The sequence below is a fragment of the Myotis daubentonii genome, chromosome 17 (genome assembly GCF_963259705.1).
Source record: "Myotis daubentonii chromosome 17, mMyoDau2.1, whole genome shotgun sequence".
Classification (NCBI taxonomy): Eukaryota; Metazoa; Chordata; class Mammalia; order Chiroptera; family Vespertilionidae; genus Myotis; species Myotis daubentonii.
The window spans coordinates 28,854,124-28,871,778 of record NC_081856.1 but is presented as its reverse complement, the minus strand read 5'-3'; the positions used below and the strand labels follow the sequence as shown (position 1 = coordinate 28,871,778).

At 42.1% G+C, this 17,655-nt stretch overlaps 1 protein-coding gene across 1 annotated transcript in view; it reads right to left on the bottom strand.

Moving 5' to 3' along the window:
* The window catches only part of SNTB1 (syntrophin beta 1), a 196,726-nt gene that overhangs the window by 50,747 nt on the left and 128,324 nt on the right, over positions 1 to 17,655 (bottom strand). The window contains exon 4 of the mRNA XM_059671804.1: positions 10,566 to 10,773. Within this exon, the coding sequence (XP_059527787.1) occupies positions 10,566 to 10,773 (208 nt within the window). The remainder of the gene's footprint in view (positions 1 to 10,565; positions 10,774 to 17,655) is intronic.

Sequence of the window (17,655 nt, the reverse complement as noted above, 5' to 3'; positions counted from 1 at the left end):
TCCAGTCCAGGGCCTGCAGAAACCAAAAGAACTGGGGATTCCAGCTGCCCCCAGGCCAGGATGACAGGACCGGACACTCCAGTGGTGTCCCTGGGACCCCAGCTGCTTGGCGCCGACATGTGCTGGCCACAGGCTCGGAGTGGGCAGGGTCCCGGGGATGCCTGTCGCATCACCCTGGCTACACGGTGGGCAGGCGGGTGTCCCGCCCCCAGCCGCTCAGTGCCTGCGCGCATGCGTGCTGCCCACAGGCCTGCCATCTTTGTTGGGTTAATTTGCATACTCACTCCTGATTTGCTGTGGGCATTGCAGAGGGATGGTAAATTTACATATTTATCTATTATTAGTATAGATAAGCATAGGCAGGTGCACCTTGGTACATTGCCCTGGAGATCACAGACACATGAGCTTTAGTCTCATACCTAATGTAAACTAGCTGCATGACTATGGTCAAGTGACATAAAGTTGCCATTTCATATTTTATTGTGTTTTTTTTCTGTGTATTCTAGCTTAAAGCTCTTATAGCAATCTATGGTACTTAATGCTCATGGAATAAGTGAGACATGTATCTGAGCTGTGTTACTGGGGCAACAAAGCAACTAGCAACAGAGCAACTGGGCTTAGAAGCCACATTTTCTGATTTCTAATCTAGTGTTCTTTTCATTAAAAAGAATGATAACTTGATTGAAAATAAAGAACAGCCACTCAAAGTCCAATCGCACCTGCCCGGCATCTGACTCAAATTGAGACACTTGACATTTTCAAGTAAGGATCCCTGAGCTGCACCAAGTTCATGGTCTGAGAGTTCTTATGTGAAAGGATGATTGCTTAGAACAAAGAAATGAGGGTCAGGTGCCTGGACCTGACCACTTTGAACACATAATGTAAAACTTTAATCTATTCCCAGAAAATGTGTTGCATTGTCTACAAGTTCTGGTTGACACCACTGGCCCACTGAGTTGTTCATTAGACAAACTAGACTGCCCACCTACTATTTCCCAGACACTGCCTAGGCACTGGAGCTATAGACCTAAATCATCTCTTTTCTCTGGAAGGTTACAACTTGCATGTTAAAACAGATCAAGGAATATTTCGGGGCCTATCCCAACTCATTAGAAAGGGATGTGAGTAGGATTAATTCTGAGAGTTCTGCTGGACCTCTTTGGCTCCATGAAGACCCCCACTTCTTTCTCAACACAGACCATATATAAATATGGATGTTCTTAACTCAGATTCTAGAACTCTAGATACACCTATATTTCTTTTCCTAATTCTCAATCAAATCAATATAAAGAATTTCAAATTTACTCACTTGATAAACCAGGGAATTGATTCAGTTTATAGGACCTGAAAATACCAACTTGAAGGAGTTTGAAGATGGAAAAATGAAATGTGTTACTTTGCATGGCATTTGTAATTTGGCAACCTAGTCCTGTTAGAGTAAAAGGTCCAAGCCAAAATTGTAACAATGCAAAGAGAATTTCAAAGCCTTAAAAAATAATTAGTCCATGGTGTGAGGGAGGAAGGAGTGAGTAAGTACCAGGGCGAGGTACTAAAATTTGAATACAGTTGTCACTAAAAGTAAACTTGTAGGTAGTGGTTGTAACCATGTGCACGTCACAGAGATATCTTTGTCCTTCTGCCACTTAAAGTCCCATGACACCTGCTGGAATTACCCTCCCCTGATGTAAACACACCAGTGATTTTAGTAGTTATTGTTGGTCCTCTGCCAAAATTCCCTGTACTAGGTGGGTGCATCCAACCCTCACCTCATGTGGATATTGACTGATCACAGGTTAACCCTTCTCCTTCTCTAAAGAATTGCCCCTGGCTGATGGGAGTGGTCCACAGCTAATGGCTGACTTACGGGGGCACCAAATGCTAACCGCCTTGGCTTGAGGTTGGAGAGCTCTGTGCTGCCATCCACAGGCTGAGCTCCTTGTGGAATTGGGCTGAGGCTAGATTTTAGCTGATACCACTTCTATGCCTAGTGGCCTCCCTGTCTATGCTGTTTCTCTCACTTCCTTACAGGTTTCTTCTAAGAGTTGCTGGGTTAATCCAATCAAGAGGCCAGTAGACTGAGGTGGGTCCAATGTCATGGCAGCTGACAATTCTAAGTCTATAAATACGATAAGGTTACAAAATCAAAACCAAGGACAACCCATCATAAACAGCTGATTAGGCTTTAAGCTATAACCAATCAATACTTTCCTAACTTTGCTTCTGCATTTTTCTCTATTTGAGCTCCTGTCCATGCTAACTTCCTGTTTAGTGCTACCCAATTGGAGTCCATTTTTGCCCAAACTCAAGATTTTCAATATGCCGCAGTTTATCTGTTAACCGAGTCCTCCCTGAGAAGCCCCCCATCTCAGACTGGGACTCTAAAGACTTCAAATACATTCATCAATGGATTATCTATCTCATAAAGGAAGGACAATCTATAATGACCAATAAGATAAAGTTTAGCAAAGTCTGCTAGCCATACAACCAGGCACAGAGAACTTTTTATCTCAGGTCCTACAATCTTTTCCAAAGAAACCGAATCAGGCCCATTTGTAAATGGGAATCCGCTTACAAAAACTAAATGTACGTGTCCCTGTCTCTCCTCCATGGGCAGCTCTGACGTTTCCACCTTGGTGAGAATGACTCACATAACTAAATTGCACTGTGAAGTCATGTAAAAAAATGGGCATATTTTCGTGTTTTCATTATGGCTGCTGCTGCCAACTACCCACCCATCCATCCCAATGTTAAATCCCAGTTTTTACTGAAGAGACTGCAAGATGGGGGAATCTGAATTATACTCACATTGGCGCGTTTACTTTAAACACTTAGCAGAAAGATAAGCAAACTGCTGCCAGGTTTTCCTGGGTCTTGCCCCATCTCAGAGGTGACGCACTCAGGAACTTGATGACTGCCTTTTAAAGCCACACAGCAGACTTATTAGCACTTAATTGCATTAACAGCCTGTGTTTCCCAGCAGAGCAAAGAGTCTTGATTTAGGGATGATGCAATTCAGGATAGCCTGGACAGTGGTTCTATTTCCGTTTATCAGGTGGGAGTTCCCTCAGCTCAGAGACTATTTTCTCCCTGGAAGAAGCAGTGGGGATTTCCTACTTGGGTGATTTGTAGGCAGATGGTGGAGCTGATATATTTGGAGGCTACAGAAATATCATTCCATTAATTACACTGCCAAGGTCTTGATTACCAGCAGCCTGTTTTACTCAGGCCAAGGCTACTTTACATTTACACTTGGGAATCTTCTGCTGCAGGTGGGCAATGTAGCCAGAGTATGAAATTACTGGGTTGGTTATATTTAGCTGGAATTCTTTTGGGATAAATAAATTGCTATTACTGGGTCTGAAATTAATGATAGTCTAGTGAATTATGTGAGAATACAGAAAATAGATACATGGATATAAATAGATATGTTGATAGATATATATGTTAATAGAGAAGGGTGAATAGAGATAAATAAATATAGATATGCCTAGATGGATGAATAGATACATAGATATGGGTGGTAAGATAAATGAATGGGTAGATAGATATAGGAAAAGATATATACATAGATGATAAGGGGAGAGAGAGAGAGAGTGAGAGAGAGAGAGATATGGAGGGAGAGAGTGAATAGATAGACAAGAGATAAAGAGAGAGGTGGAGGTAGCAGTCCTGCCTTTGCACAGTAGTGCTGGACAATAAAAATGATAGTGCAAGCTGAAACCATACTATGTCATCTTAATAATCAGTGGGAGAAATTAATATTCTGTGGCCTTTGAAAATGTTTATTAAAACATTAAAATTGTTTTACTGTCAGTTATCAATGCATAGGAAAGTGAAAGAGTAACACTAATGTTTATTTAGTACTATAATCTATAATCTAAAATATTAAAAAGGTGGAGAATTAAACTGCCTTATTTCCTTGTCCAAACCTTCTCAAGCATAGCCTGAACTGTGCTGGTCACCTGCTCCTCATAACTTACGCTACAGAGCGAGCATCTTTTCTAGGCCTGGGAAAGTTGTCATCCTCCTTTCTAAGTTTGCATCAGCAAGCGACAGTTTCTACTCTGTACTTTCAATGATGTGAAATATCTCACATCATCATGTGACGTTTTCCATGGGCAGCACTTCTTCTGGGGCATCTTCATCCTTCCCTCTTCATCTATGTTTAGAAGTTGCCCTTCACCACGTTCTGCAGGCTATATATTAAGAGGCTCTTGAAGAGTATCAGTGTCTACATTCCCATGGTCAGCTCTTCTATAATTCCAGATACATTTCATCTTTCTTGGACAGTTCCCCGTCTCTATCATCCATTCTTGTACAATGCCACATAGATTTATCCATTGGAGACAGAAGGAAATACAACCACTCACTTTGCTGTCTGTCTGTAAATTGATTAACAGACACACAGTGACAAACCAGAGACAGGCTTTGAAAGAAGTGACCTGACTGGCTACTGGTCAGAATGTACATCTGCTGTTTACATAGTGAGGTGTGGAGTCGGGCTTGCAGCAAAGGTTTTACTTTATGAAATTTAATCACAGTTAATATATCGTGGTAAATGTAATCGGAACCATATTAAGAGACTGGTGTTATCTAATTAAAACATGGAAACATGCAAAATATGGCCAGCTGTGTATGTGGGGTGTGTGTGTGTGTGTGTGTGTGTGTGTGTGTGTGTTTATTATCTAGTCTTCCCCTAACCTATGTTATTGAAGATGATTTCAGTCTTTGTAGGACCTGTTCTTTGGACTTCACAATATAAAATAAATGTGGAGGATTGTTGTGGGGGATATGGAGGGATGGATCTAGCCAGAGGTTCAATTGATTGGCATAGTCAATAATAGGCAGAAGAACAGAGAAGAGGAACTCTTCTCCTTGATTTGTGTCACAGGAGGAAGGAGAGCAGTTGAAGATTGAAATGGATGTGGATAGAAGAGTAAATATTTTAGTAAAAGATTTTTAGACACCGTCAGTGCTGGTATGTAAATTCTGCCACTGTAGACTAAATGCTTTGTGTCCCACCAAAATTCATATGTTGAAGCGCCAATGTGATGGTATTTGGAGGTGGGACCTTTGGGAAGTAATTAGGCCATAAAGTAGAGCCCACACCATGGGATTAGTGTTCTTATAAGAACAGGGGGAGAGCTGGCCCTTTCTCTCTGCCATGTGAGGACACCACGAGAAGAAGGCTCTCTGTGAACCAGGAAGAGGGCTTCCACCAGCCCCTCACCACCCTGGCATCTCAAGCTGATATCCAGCCCCCAGACCTGGGAGAAATATATTTCTGTACAAGCCACCCAGTGTACGGTGTTATACTAGCCCCAACTGGTGAACACACCCCTTATTTCCATAAAGGATTTTGAGTGTTTCTGATAGGTCTCTTATCTCTGAAACTATGATACTGTTCCAACACTGGATTCTGGGCCCCCTCACTCGTAGGGACACATAATCCCTGGGCTCCTCACCTTAGTGGAACATTCTGGGCTTGGGAGTTCGAAAGAAGGGCTCAAACTCTGGTTCAGCCACTTGCTAGAGGAGTGATGTTAGCAAAGTAACTCGATTTCTCCAAGCTTACCTCATAGGTCAGAGATGATTATGGCACATGGCCTGAAAAAGACCAGGCACATAAATACTAATTACCAGCTTCCTTTCCTCCAAGAATATCCTCATAGGCACAGTGATATAAATGCTCTCCTTTGAAAGAATCTGAAGTAGATATGAGGAAAGCTGAGAAGTGAACTTGCATCTCAGAGCTTCCAACTGGTTTTTATTGTTTTGTGGTGTTGTGCTTTTACTTTGACAAGAAATAGTTTGCAAGTTGAGATAACAAGGTTAAGCAAAGGCAATGCCTGATGAACCAAGCACAAACCAATCCAGCAATTCTGCCATGTCCCTGTTTATTATTTTTCTAGGTAGCAAGAGAGTCAGGGCTTCATTTATCTTTCTTTTTTCGGTACCCAGACAGTTTAAACAACTTAATGGTAACTGTAAAAAGATTAAATTAAGGACAATGATAAAAAGTGTGTTTGAGACATGCTGTATTTAATAATTCAGGGTAGGGATTACAGATCAGGGATGTTAATGGGGAAGACTTTATATTGGGCACCTGGCCCTTCTATAGTGAGGGCACTGACAGGAGAAAGCAGTACAGGCCACATCACTGTGTGTAGTTGACAGAACCAGGAAGTCAAAGACAGGAATATGGCCTCAGTTCAAAGGCCACTAGCCCAACACTGACCTTGATACTGTAGGGAGTGCAGGGAACGGCTACTAGAGTTCAAGGAAAGAATAAAACATTGCAGTGAATTATGTGAGCTCCAGGAAATTCTTTTGAGTTAAAGAAAAGGAATAATGATATCACAGCATGGTCCCTCTCTCTAATTATTTCTGTATTTTTATTTAGAGTGTAACTTTAGATAAAGTGCCTTCATCCTCTGGGCCCAGATTCCTTCTTTATAGAGAGAAGAGGTTGGGTTAAGTCACTGCCTTAGTTCAGGTTGCTAGAGCAGATTACCATAGACTGGGTGGCTTAAACAACAAACATTTATTTCTCACAATTTTGGAGGCTTGAAGTCTAACATGGATTCTTGTGAGGGCCCCCTTCCTGGTTTGTAGAAAGCTACCCTCTTGTTGTATCCTTACATGGTGGACAGAGAGCGCTCTGGTCTCTTCATTCCCTATAAGAGCACCAATCCCATTATGGGCACTCTACTCTTATGACTTCATCTAAATGTAATTACCTCCCAAAGACCTCACCTCTAAATACCATCACATTAAGGATTAGGACTTCAACATGTGGGTCTTGGGGGACACGAACACTCCACCGATAGCAATCACCCCTAAGTTTCCTTCTCTCTGCTTTTGCATATGAAGGTTCCCTACTGGCCACCAAATCAAAATCAAACCATCTGTCCAGCTTTCAAAATCTTCCATAAGTGGATGTCATCCAAGATGCTAGACTTGTTTGTCACCTTCCTCCTGAATGAACCATCACCTCCCTTTAGACCAGCCTCTGGCCTGCCTTCCCTATGAGCTATATTAATCCATTACTTTCACTTTTTCCCCCCTCCTGCTCCTTGTCCTCCCTTGGAGTGCACTGAACTCTCTCTGTTGACTCAAGAACTAGCCATTTTGCAGGAGCCATTCTTCCAGTCCCCAGACCATCTCACAGAGAAGAATAATGCTAATAAAAAGTTTCCCCCTGTGTAGTATAGATGAGGTTTTAGGATTTGTACTTAATAGGATTTCAAAAGAAGTTGTTGTTTCATATCATTTTAGTTCATGTAAATGCCAGTTCTAAAAGCTCAAAATTAAATATAATATGTACAAATCTTATTCCAGAGCTACTGTTATTAATCTATAAAATCAAAGGTTAACAGTATAGGAAAAGACAAAGGACATCAACTTACGGTAAACTGCAGCTGAAGTATAGGATCATACTTTATATTTTTTCTAAATACCAAGCAAATTTGCTGATAGTTGTGATAATATAAGAAAGTCACAGTATTGAGGGTTTGCCATTCATTGTAACATTTTGCTAAAAAACACTCATATGTCTCCACACTAGGATTCAGTATTAAATGTTTATTCAGAAAAAAATTCTAGTTTGAGTTGGTTCCCGCAGACTTGATCTGTGGTAACTGAGAAGTTTTGAAGATGAAGGCAATAAAAGATAGTCTTGCTTCTGATAACTGTCTGTGATAAGTTATTATTTCTTTTATGGATACAATGCATAATACAATTTAAAGAAACATTTAGTAATGATTAACTGAAATGATAGGAAAAGAAAAGAAATATTCTAAAAACAGGAAGAGCTTTTTATGCACCTTTATTACTGCACCATGGAAATGCCAAATAATGTCTCTACTGATAATTTGGGATGAGCAAAAGGAATAGCAGATCATTTATAAGTGAGAAAATGGAACCTAAGTACAAATTTTCAATATCATTAATATTGACCCAACACAATTTTCAACTATCCAAACAGTAATGATTTTAAATGTATTTTACATTGAAAGAGATCAAAGAAAAAGATCTTTGAGAGTTAAGACCACCTCAGTTACTTAGAAGGTGGTCTAAGGAAAAATGTGTGTTCTGGACAACCACCCTTGGCCCCCAAATCCAGGCTCTCCGCCTTCCCACCCTGCTCTGTGCCCTCTGAGCTGACCTTAACAGTACATCAATGGAGCCCCCATGCCTCTGGCTTCCAATCAGCTTCAGCCAGTGGGAGATACCAGTGAAAGATCAGTGGGCAGGGGTTGGCAGAATGCTGTTTCTCTCACAAAGACCACAGTTCTTAGTGGGTGATCCTTTTCTACAGCTATTTAATTCTTGCTGGCTTCAGGTAACTGCTCCTTTTCCTGGCCATTTCAGGGTAAAGGGTGGTAGTGACCTCTTGCTATTGTTAGCTCTGGGGTACTTCTCCATCTCTTATTGGTTCCCCTTACCTTGGCCACACCTTATAAGTTATTCCTGCAATAAGTCTTTTCCAATCATCCCTTTTGAGTTTGTCATTCAACCTCTGCCAGAATTCTGAAACGTACAGTACATCTCCAAGGACTCAAGACCTTAAACAAGGTAGAACATTTTTCTTTCCAATCAACTCCTGGCCTTTTTCTTCTGTAGTGAATATCTGTTGCTTTTGCTTTCCCAGAATCAGTTTAGTCCTTTCCTTGCACAGCAGCCTCATTTTCCATGAGCGAATCGCCTCTCCTCATCTCTCAGTACACAGGCTTGGATGAGGCTGATCTCAGCCCCAACCCAGGGCTGATCATACAATTTAAGTCAGTCCAATTAGGCTTATAATAAGGACTTCTGTTGGAACTATGGGGGCAAAGAGGCCTCTATTTACTTGCGATAGCCAACTGTGAGGAAAAACACAATCTGGAACGGTCAGGCCAAGGAAGAGGGCAGGCCCAAGTATAAACCAACAAAGCAGAAAAGGGTGCAAAGAGATGGAGGGGAGAGCCTATTATTATAGGAACCCCTCGATCCGACCATGCCTGACACTTACCCGTAGACATTGTAAGTATAATGCTCAAGCTGAGTTGAGCTTTCTGTCACTTGACAATGAAAGATCCCTAACAGGCCTTCTTTAATGAAAACACACATATTTGGAGAGAGTACAAAGTGGAGAGGGCTATAGACTGTGACTTCTAAAATGACATCATCCAGATGGGTAGTGTCGTCTTCCTCAATAACCTTGACATTAAAAGTCACGAGAGGCTATTGACCCAATACAATTTTCAACTATCCAAAGGGTAATTATTTTAAATGTATTTTACATTGAAAGAGATGAAAGAAAGAGATCTTTGAGAGTTGAGACCACCTCAGTTACTTAGAAGGTAGTCTAAGGAGAAATGTGTGGTTTCTGTTTATTATGATTTCAGAGCTCCTACCACCTGCACTGTCCCTTTAGTCCTTTGAAATCTGTGAGAGATGGGACAATACCAAACCAAACAGTTCACTGAGTGTTGAACTGTGTGGCTGAGCCCCACGCATGAACGGGTACAAACAAAGAACAATGGTGGAAAACAGCCGAACTCTGTGTTCAAGTATTATTTTCAAGTGCCATTTGACTGGGCCTTCTCAGATGACATGGTTCCCTGGCAAGAGAGCTGTTATTGTGACAATCATTATTCCCATTTACCGCCTATTAGAATGTGAGTCACTGGGAGGTCAAGCTGTCCTAAAAGCTCAGTGTTCCTGAGCACTCAAGGTCAAGTTCAAGGGACAGCAATCAGGTATAGGGACAATGGCAAAGGCTCAATCCTTTGAAATGAACAGAAGGGCTAACTCCCAGGAGATCACCGGAAAGTGAGTTTTACTATCTTCCACATATCACATAGCTTGGGAAAAGAAATCAGAGTGACAGCGCTAACATGGCCCCAGGTCCTTCCCACAGCTGCTCTACTCCCTAAGAACAGAGACCAAGCCTTTGCTTATACACCCACCATTCCTGCCTAACACCATGCCTTGCACAAAATAGGTGCTCATAAGTGATGACTTTCAGGGTCTGCTGGCTTAGGAATACAGATACAATATAAGATAATATATGAAAAGAGTCAGCATGCAGTCGCTGCTCAAAGACAACCTGGGTGATATTATTATTGCTATTATTTGTAAATGTATGTGCATTGTTGATAAGCAGGTAAAGCAAAACCCACACAAACCCTTTTAAGCAACAGTTTCAACTTCCTTACCTCCCAAGGCAACAGCTCTGTTGTGAGTTTATTTTCCCTGCCCTTCATGTGTAGATGTGAGAATCAACCTATCCTTCCATTTGCTCACTCATTCATCCACTCAGCTGACCATATATTTATTGGAGTATATGTGGGAAATCAAAGTTGATTAAGACACAGACCCTGTAAAATGCAAATGCAAACCTGTTGTATACCAACATGAAATCTAAACAGACTGTGACTGAGAGAATCAGCCTATGGAATGACAACGGATTTCAGTGGTTGCCACAAGTGCTGGGAACGCCTTGGGGGAAATGATGATGATGGGGCAAGCTGGGGGGGGGGGGGGGGCGGGGGAGGGGGAGTTGTCGGCATTGTCCTTACCTTTTCTGCAAGCCAGCCAAGGTGCCTGATCTCTCGGCTGCCAGCAATGCCTGTTTTCCCCAGCTGCTCTCTGACCTCGGCAATCACTCGGGTCAGCAGGTCACTGACGTTGGAGTGGATGGCACTGAACCAGGCCTGGGCAGTGGATGAGTCCTTGCCCCTTAGGATCACCGTGTGCTTAGCATCTGGAGAGTGGATTTCAAGCTGCCTAGAGAAGCAAAGAGAGAAGGGTTAGAAGGTTTTCTGGCAGATTATGCTTCCTCCAATCCTGAGCCACAAAGTTGAATGGGTTCTTTACTCTTACCTTTAGACTTGATCAGTTTCACATGGTTTATCATAATGGTCCCATCATTCATTTACTCACTCATTCATCCACAAACATTTAGTAAGGACCCAGGCATTAATTAGTGCAGGTACTAGCCATGCAACCACCACATCACCTGAATTAAGGATGTCTGGTTTTCCTCTTATAGAGCTGATTGGCTGATTAGTAGTTTCATTTCAAGACTTCTAAACTATGAACTGATATTAATTTGCCTTACCTCTCAACCCACAGAGTATTTTAATCACATACTCATATCCTTGCTGCTACTGGCAGAAAACAGATGGAAATATCTAGCCACATACTGAATCTACTACTCAGAGTTAATTGTGAATATTTTAGAATCAATGATGATTAAACTTTGTATTCTTTAAGAATCCTGCCCGTGGCACATTTAACCACCACTAAATCCTCAGACATGTGTAATGAAGGATCGAGATGGCCTGGAAAGGGATAACAATGGGAAGATATATGCACTGAGAATGTTAACCTTTAAAGTCAAACACCAAAGCTTAAACCAGAACTCCAACTAGTTCACATGAGATACAGAGTGAGAGACCTGAATAGTATAATTGCGGTAAAAGGAGGAAATTCTATTCAGGTACTTTTTGTGTGTAACTGTTTATTTTGAAGTACTTGTAGATTAACATGGTGTAGCAAAAATAGTGTAAAGGTTTGGGTATACCCTTTCACCCAGTTTCTCAGATCATGGTTATATTTTATGTCACATGCTTGTATTTTATAATACAACTAGAGGCCCAGTGCATGAAATTTGTGCACTTGGGGGGGGTGTTCCTTAGCTCGACCTGTGCCCTCTCGCAGTCCATGAGCCCTCGGGGGATGTCCGACTGCCACAGAGGCAGGAGAGGCTCCCATCACCTCCACTGCTGCACTCATTAGCAATGAGCCCAGCTCAGGGCTTCTGGCTGAGCAGTGCTACCCCTGTGTGAGCACACTGACCACCAGGGGGCAGCTCCTGCATTGAGCATCTGCCCCCTGGTGGTCAGTGCGCATCATAGCGACCAGTCGTTCTGCCGTTTGATTGATTTGCATATTAGCCTTTTATTATATAGGATACCAGAGCCAGGAGACTGACCTGATAAAATCTAAGTGTATGGGTCTATGGTATTCTGTGATGTGCAGATTCTTGTAACCACCACCATGGTCAAGGAACAAGACTAGTTCATCACCACAAAGCTCTCCCTCCAGCAACAAGTGTTCCCCTCACTCCCACCATCCCAAACCCCTGACAACCAGGAACCTGTTGTCCACATCTATAATTTTTAGATAATTTCTGCAGAGAAAAAAATTTTATTCATCCATGTATATATGTCTTTTAATACCATTAATTCATTCATGTTTGCATTAGAAAGATACAGGGATTAGGAAATTTGACACTGGATGGAATGGTCCATTTATTAATTTCCTTTCATCCCTTAATAATTAGGCTGCCCCTCATTGAATATTTCTTATGTGCCAGGCAAAGTTTAAATATTTTATATTATGTAGCCTTCTGACTGACATTATTATTCCCATTTAACAGAAGGAAAAACTGTAATTTGGAGGGAGAGAGAAAGAAGTTGTTTACCCAAGGCCACACAGTTGGTGACACTGGTTAGGCTCAAAAGCTCCTGGAGGAACTACTGTGTCAGTGTCTCCTTTAGGCTGGAGGACCTCCAGTAGGAGAGCTGCCACTGTCCTCCACAGCTGTGACGTCAGTACCAGCAAACATGTCCCAACGTGTCCTACTTCGCTCCTGAGCTCCAAAATAACAATTCTGCAGATCACCTGAAAATCACAAGTCCCAAGTTACCTGGCCTCGTTTACATTTGAAGCCAACCTTTTAGAGTGAGTAGACCGTCTTACTCATAAACTTAAACGGGAGGAAAGGAATGATGCAGAAAGTGAAATGTCTCTGGGGGCAGTTTTAGCAATAATTAGTCTTTTTTTTTTGTTTTCTTGGTAAGAAATTTACAAAATAAGCCTCCTCCTTGAGACCCTAAAAGCTGGATGTAATGAAATGGGATTCTTTAGGTGGCATTTGTCCTCATCTGAAGGGGAAAAAAAGGCCATGCCTCCTAGGCACCTTTCAAAGGAATGGGCTGTTAATCCAGGCTGAGTTTTCCTTCCCTCCGGAAGTTCTCACTTGTTGGTCAGGTTGCATGGCCAAACACAAATGGATTCTCGAGAAGCAGTAATGGGAGCTCAACGTGCTTTTCAAATTATTCCATCAATATCTATTGTTCTGGAAATTTAAAACAGGCAAATATTTCTTTTACAATATTTTCTTTAGAAGACCTAGATTTGTTTGTAAAGAAATGATAGCTTGGGCCTGGCCAGAGAGGCTCAGTTGGTTGAGCATCATACTGTGCACTGAAGGGTTGCCGGTTCAATTCCTGGTCAGGGCACATATCTGGGTTGCGGGTTCGAGCCTCAGTTGGAGCATGCATGAAAGGCAACTGATTGATGTTTCTTTCACATCAATGTTTCTCTCTCTGTGTCCCCTTCTCTCTCTCTCTCTCTCTCTTCCTTCCCCTTCTCGCTCTCTTCCTCTCTCTTGGCATGTCCTCAGGTGAGGAATTAAAAAAAAAAAAAAAAAGATGGCCTGGGAAGCAGCCACTCCCCAGTATCACCCACAGACACATACATAAACAACTGCTGTGAGCAAAAAAGAAAAACATATTTTCTTTGTTGGGTTGCCAGCGTACCCCTGGGGGAAAGCCAACTCATAAACAGAGGTATAGTGAAGAGGAGGCCCAGGTTTTCGACAGCATTTATCATTACTATTAATTTTAAAGAAGATTTTAAGTATAACATAGACAAGTGCCCAAATCATCGTGTACAGCTCAAATGGGTTTTTGCAAAGGGAACACCTTGGTGGAACCACCACTCAGATCAAGAACTAGAATGTTCCAAGCATCCGCGAAGGTCCCTTTACATTCCCTGTCCAGTTGTTATGGCCCCAAATAAGCACTACTGGGATTTCTGTCACTGTGGATTACTTTTGTCTCGGGCGAAATGAATGAGATTTTGTTTGTTTGTTTTGGTTATTGTGGCTTGCAGTATAGTGAGGATCTGGGCAATTCCTGAGGCAGAGTTTACACACCAGGCCCAGTGCTTTTCAGTGGTGGTTCTGAGTGTGGTCACAGACCATCCGTGGCAGGAACAGCATCACCTGGGAACTTACTAGAAATGTCCCCATGCTGGACCCACTGAATTAGGAATTCCAGGGGCGAGGCCTCGCAATCAGCCTTCAGGTAAATCTGCTGCAATTCAGGCTAGAGAAGGCTGCTCATGGGTTCATAGGAAAGGCACTGAACTTGTTTGTTTGCTGGGTTCCCAGTGTCTGAAGTGGCTATACTGAAAAGTGAGGTGACCTCCCCGCATTCAGTCTCAAAGAACACGGAGGACACAGAATAGAGAGGCCTGTGGCTTTTTATAGTGAAAAAAGCACAAGTTCTTACTCAAAAGTATTCTTCAAAACCCTTGAATCATTTTTTTAAAAATCTTTTAATTAAATACAGATGCTTGACCCCATCTGTTGAGTAAGATTTCTAGAGGGTGAGGCCTGTGTATATGCTTTGAATGTTCCACAAATTATATAGATGAAGGATCATGGCAGGCCTCTGTAAGCCCAAGTGCAAACCCCTAAAGAGCTATGCCTAGCTATGGCCGGGTAGCTCAGTTGGTAAGAGCTTTGTCCTGATACGCCAAGGTTGCAGGTTCGATCCATGGTCAGGGCACATAAGAAAATCAACCAAATGAATGCATCAATGAGAGGAACAACAAATCAACAAATCTATGTTCTCTCCCTCTCAAATATATATATATATATTTTAAAGCTATGCCTAACGGTGATTATGACAAGAAGGGCAATACAACAGAAGGTTCTTGGAGAGTGTATTAGTAATGCATTGCTGAGTAACGAATTCCCCCAGAATTAAGTGGCTTAAAACTGCGAATATTTGTTATGTCATAGTCTCTGTGCATTGTGAACTTCAGCATGGCTGAGTGCGGTGGGTCTGGCTCCAGGGCTTCCTGTCAGTTGGCAGTCAGGATGTCAACAGGGGCCTCAGGCATCTGAAGCCTTGACTAGACCGAAGATCCATGCCCTAGGTGGGGCACTCACATGGCTGTTAGCAGGAGCCCTCAGGCCCTCGTCCCTTGGCCTTCTCTGGAGGCTGTGTGAGTGCCCTCATGGCATGGCATGGTTTCTCTCCCCGGAGAGCAAGAAGGAACTAAGTTCCTTTTGTGACTTGGTTTCCAAGGTCAGATACCATCACTTCTGGTTCATTCTTTTTGTTAGAAGTGAGTCACTAAGTCCAATGCACATCACGAGGAGGGAAGTGAGGCTTCACCTCTTGAAAGAAAGGGAATCAAAGAATTTTGGGACATATCTTGAAACCATCACGGAAAAGCTTAGAATGAAGTAATGTTCTGGAAGGAGTCTGTTCCAAATGTAAAGGGAGGGTGAGTGTTTGTAGCTATAACCAGAAGCTTATAAAGTGCCTATAGATTTGAGTGATGAAGAAGCCTAATCCTTCTGATTAGCTGCAGCTCCAAGTTATATAGTGAGATAGACTGTGGATTCAAGCTAGGGGTCAGGGACAACAGGAGAGATGAGAAAGGACCTCTCATTGACAGCAAATGGGAGCAGCTTGAAAGCACCAGAAATGATGGTGAATTAAGAACCGTTGGCTGGTCTGGCACAAAAAAGATGTCAGTTATTTGTGCAAGAAATAAATTAAGAATTCAGCAATCTACATCTCCCTGACCCCCACCCAACAAAAAGGGGGGCGGGGAGAAGGAACAGGAGTATACATTTTTCCTTTTAACACCAATGAGCTCTACTATCGAAAGGTAACAGTTCGTACCTGGTAGCACCAAAGTTCCCAGAACCTCTGAGTGACTGAGTGACAACTCAAGATCCTAGACAAGGTCAAGCAGTGATTTAAAAATATATATAATCTTAGCACATTACCAAGCAAAAATCTCAAATACAGACACCTTGGTTTAATTTGTCATTTAATCTCATTTTACCAAAATGTGATCCAGTGACACACTTTCTAGAGCATGAAGGACAGAAAAAGACGTTCCATTCCTGGCCTGGCTGTGGAGTGGTTCTTCCCATTTTCTCACCAATTTAAAGCACACGTGCCAGGAGGTAGTTGTCAAGCATAAGGATTTTAGGATTCAGTGTGGCTCTAACACTCCTTGGCTATGAGGCCATCAGCAAGCTACTTCATCTCCCTCAGCCTCGATTTGCTTATCTGTAAAATGGCTCAATACATTTGCCTCTCAAGATTACTGGAAAGACTAAAGGTGATAATATACACATAAGATGTCACAATGCTAAGCTGATCTTGATCAATTCTAGTTTATATGCTAGTTTGCAATGAACAGTCTTTGCAAAGTTGTGTACAATAAAATGGTAGCAGACCATCAAGGTAGGGAGAATCCTCCAGGTTGGGCTCTTGTTCAACTCTTTTTCAGAGTACTTGGACTTGGAGGAAAATGCAAGCTCCAGGGGGAAAGAGTTCTACAAGGGCTATTCTAACAACTTCCTGGAATGGAAAATATAACTTTGGGAAGAGATGCCTGAGTCTTTTGTGAGATACTGAAAGGTCTGGGACAAACCGGATAATACATTGCCCCTTATTCCATCTGCCTATTTGTTTTACCTAAGAGAACTATTTGAGGCTCATGCCAGGAGCACAAGTTGATATGAGTTGTGGCCATAACAAGAGCTACAACCATCTATTGAAGTCCCTTTACTCACTCAACTGCCAGAGCTAACCAGTGACTATAGGGGTGAAAAGAAATGGGAAATGGTTTCATCCTTCTAAAGGATTTTGCTGACAGCTACTCCAAAAGAAGCCTTTTTGTAGGGTTAAATATTTCATGTAATGCATTCTTTTAAAAAGGCAGTTTCCACTTCAACAATTACTGCAATTTGTAAAAGTATGGAAGGAGATAAAAATAAGGAAATGAAGTAAAAAGAAGGGAGGGAGTAGGAGGGAGGAGAAGAAAAGGAAAATGAGAAAAACTCCAAAGAGTGGAAAGATATCTAAGCGGTATATGAACACCCCTGTGGCTCAGTGGTTGAAGTCATTCAAGTCAGGGAACCAAAAATGCCTAATACAGTGGAAGTAAAAAAAGCATGGGGTAGAACAGTGAGAACAGTATCATACCCTCGATGTAAAAATGATCTATTTGAATGCTGGGAAATGTGGAGACTATGCCTGGAGAGGTATACAGGTGGGTTCAATTAGGAAGGCGATTGAGTGACAGGAGGACAAGTTCAGAATGGAGACTTTTCACTTAATGACTTTGTATCTTCTGAATTTTGTTCCATGTGTACCCACTGTGTATTCACTATGTTTGAACAGAGGAGGAGGAGGAGGAGGAGAAAGAACAGAACTGGCCTGTTGGTTAATATAACCTTGTCTCAAGTCCAAGTTCTGTCATTTATAAACTATGCTTCCTCATGGACATCTGTGGTTCTGCCTGTCCAGTTTCCATTCCTCTCTTTTCTAGTAAGAGGCCTTATGTCCATTTTCAGTCCATGTGTTTGGGGGACTTGATGGTTTGAAGGTTGTAGGTGTGATCCAATTTGGGCCGTGGAGATCCAGGCCCAGGATTTCTGGAGGGGTCATGTTTAAGGAGACTTTTTTTTCTCATTATAAGTACTGAGGGTCAGATATAATCATGGATCTACTGTTGCCATCAAGAGGGAAGAATAGGAGAGATGAGAGATCTGGATCCAGA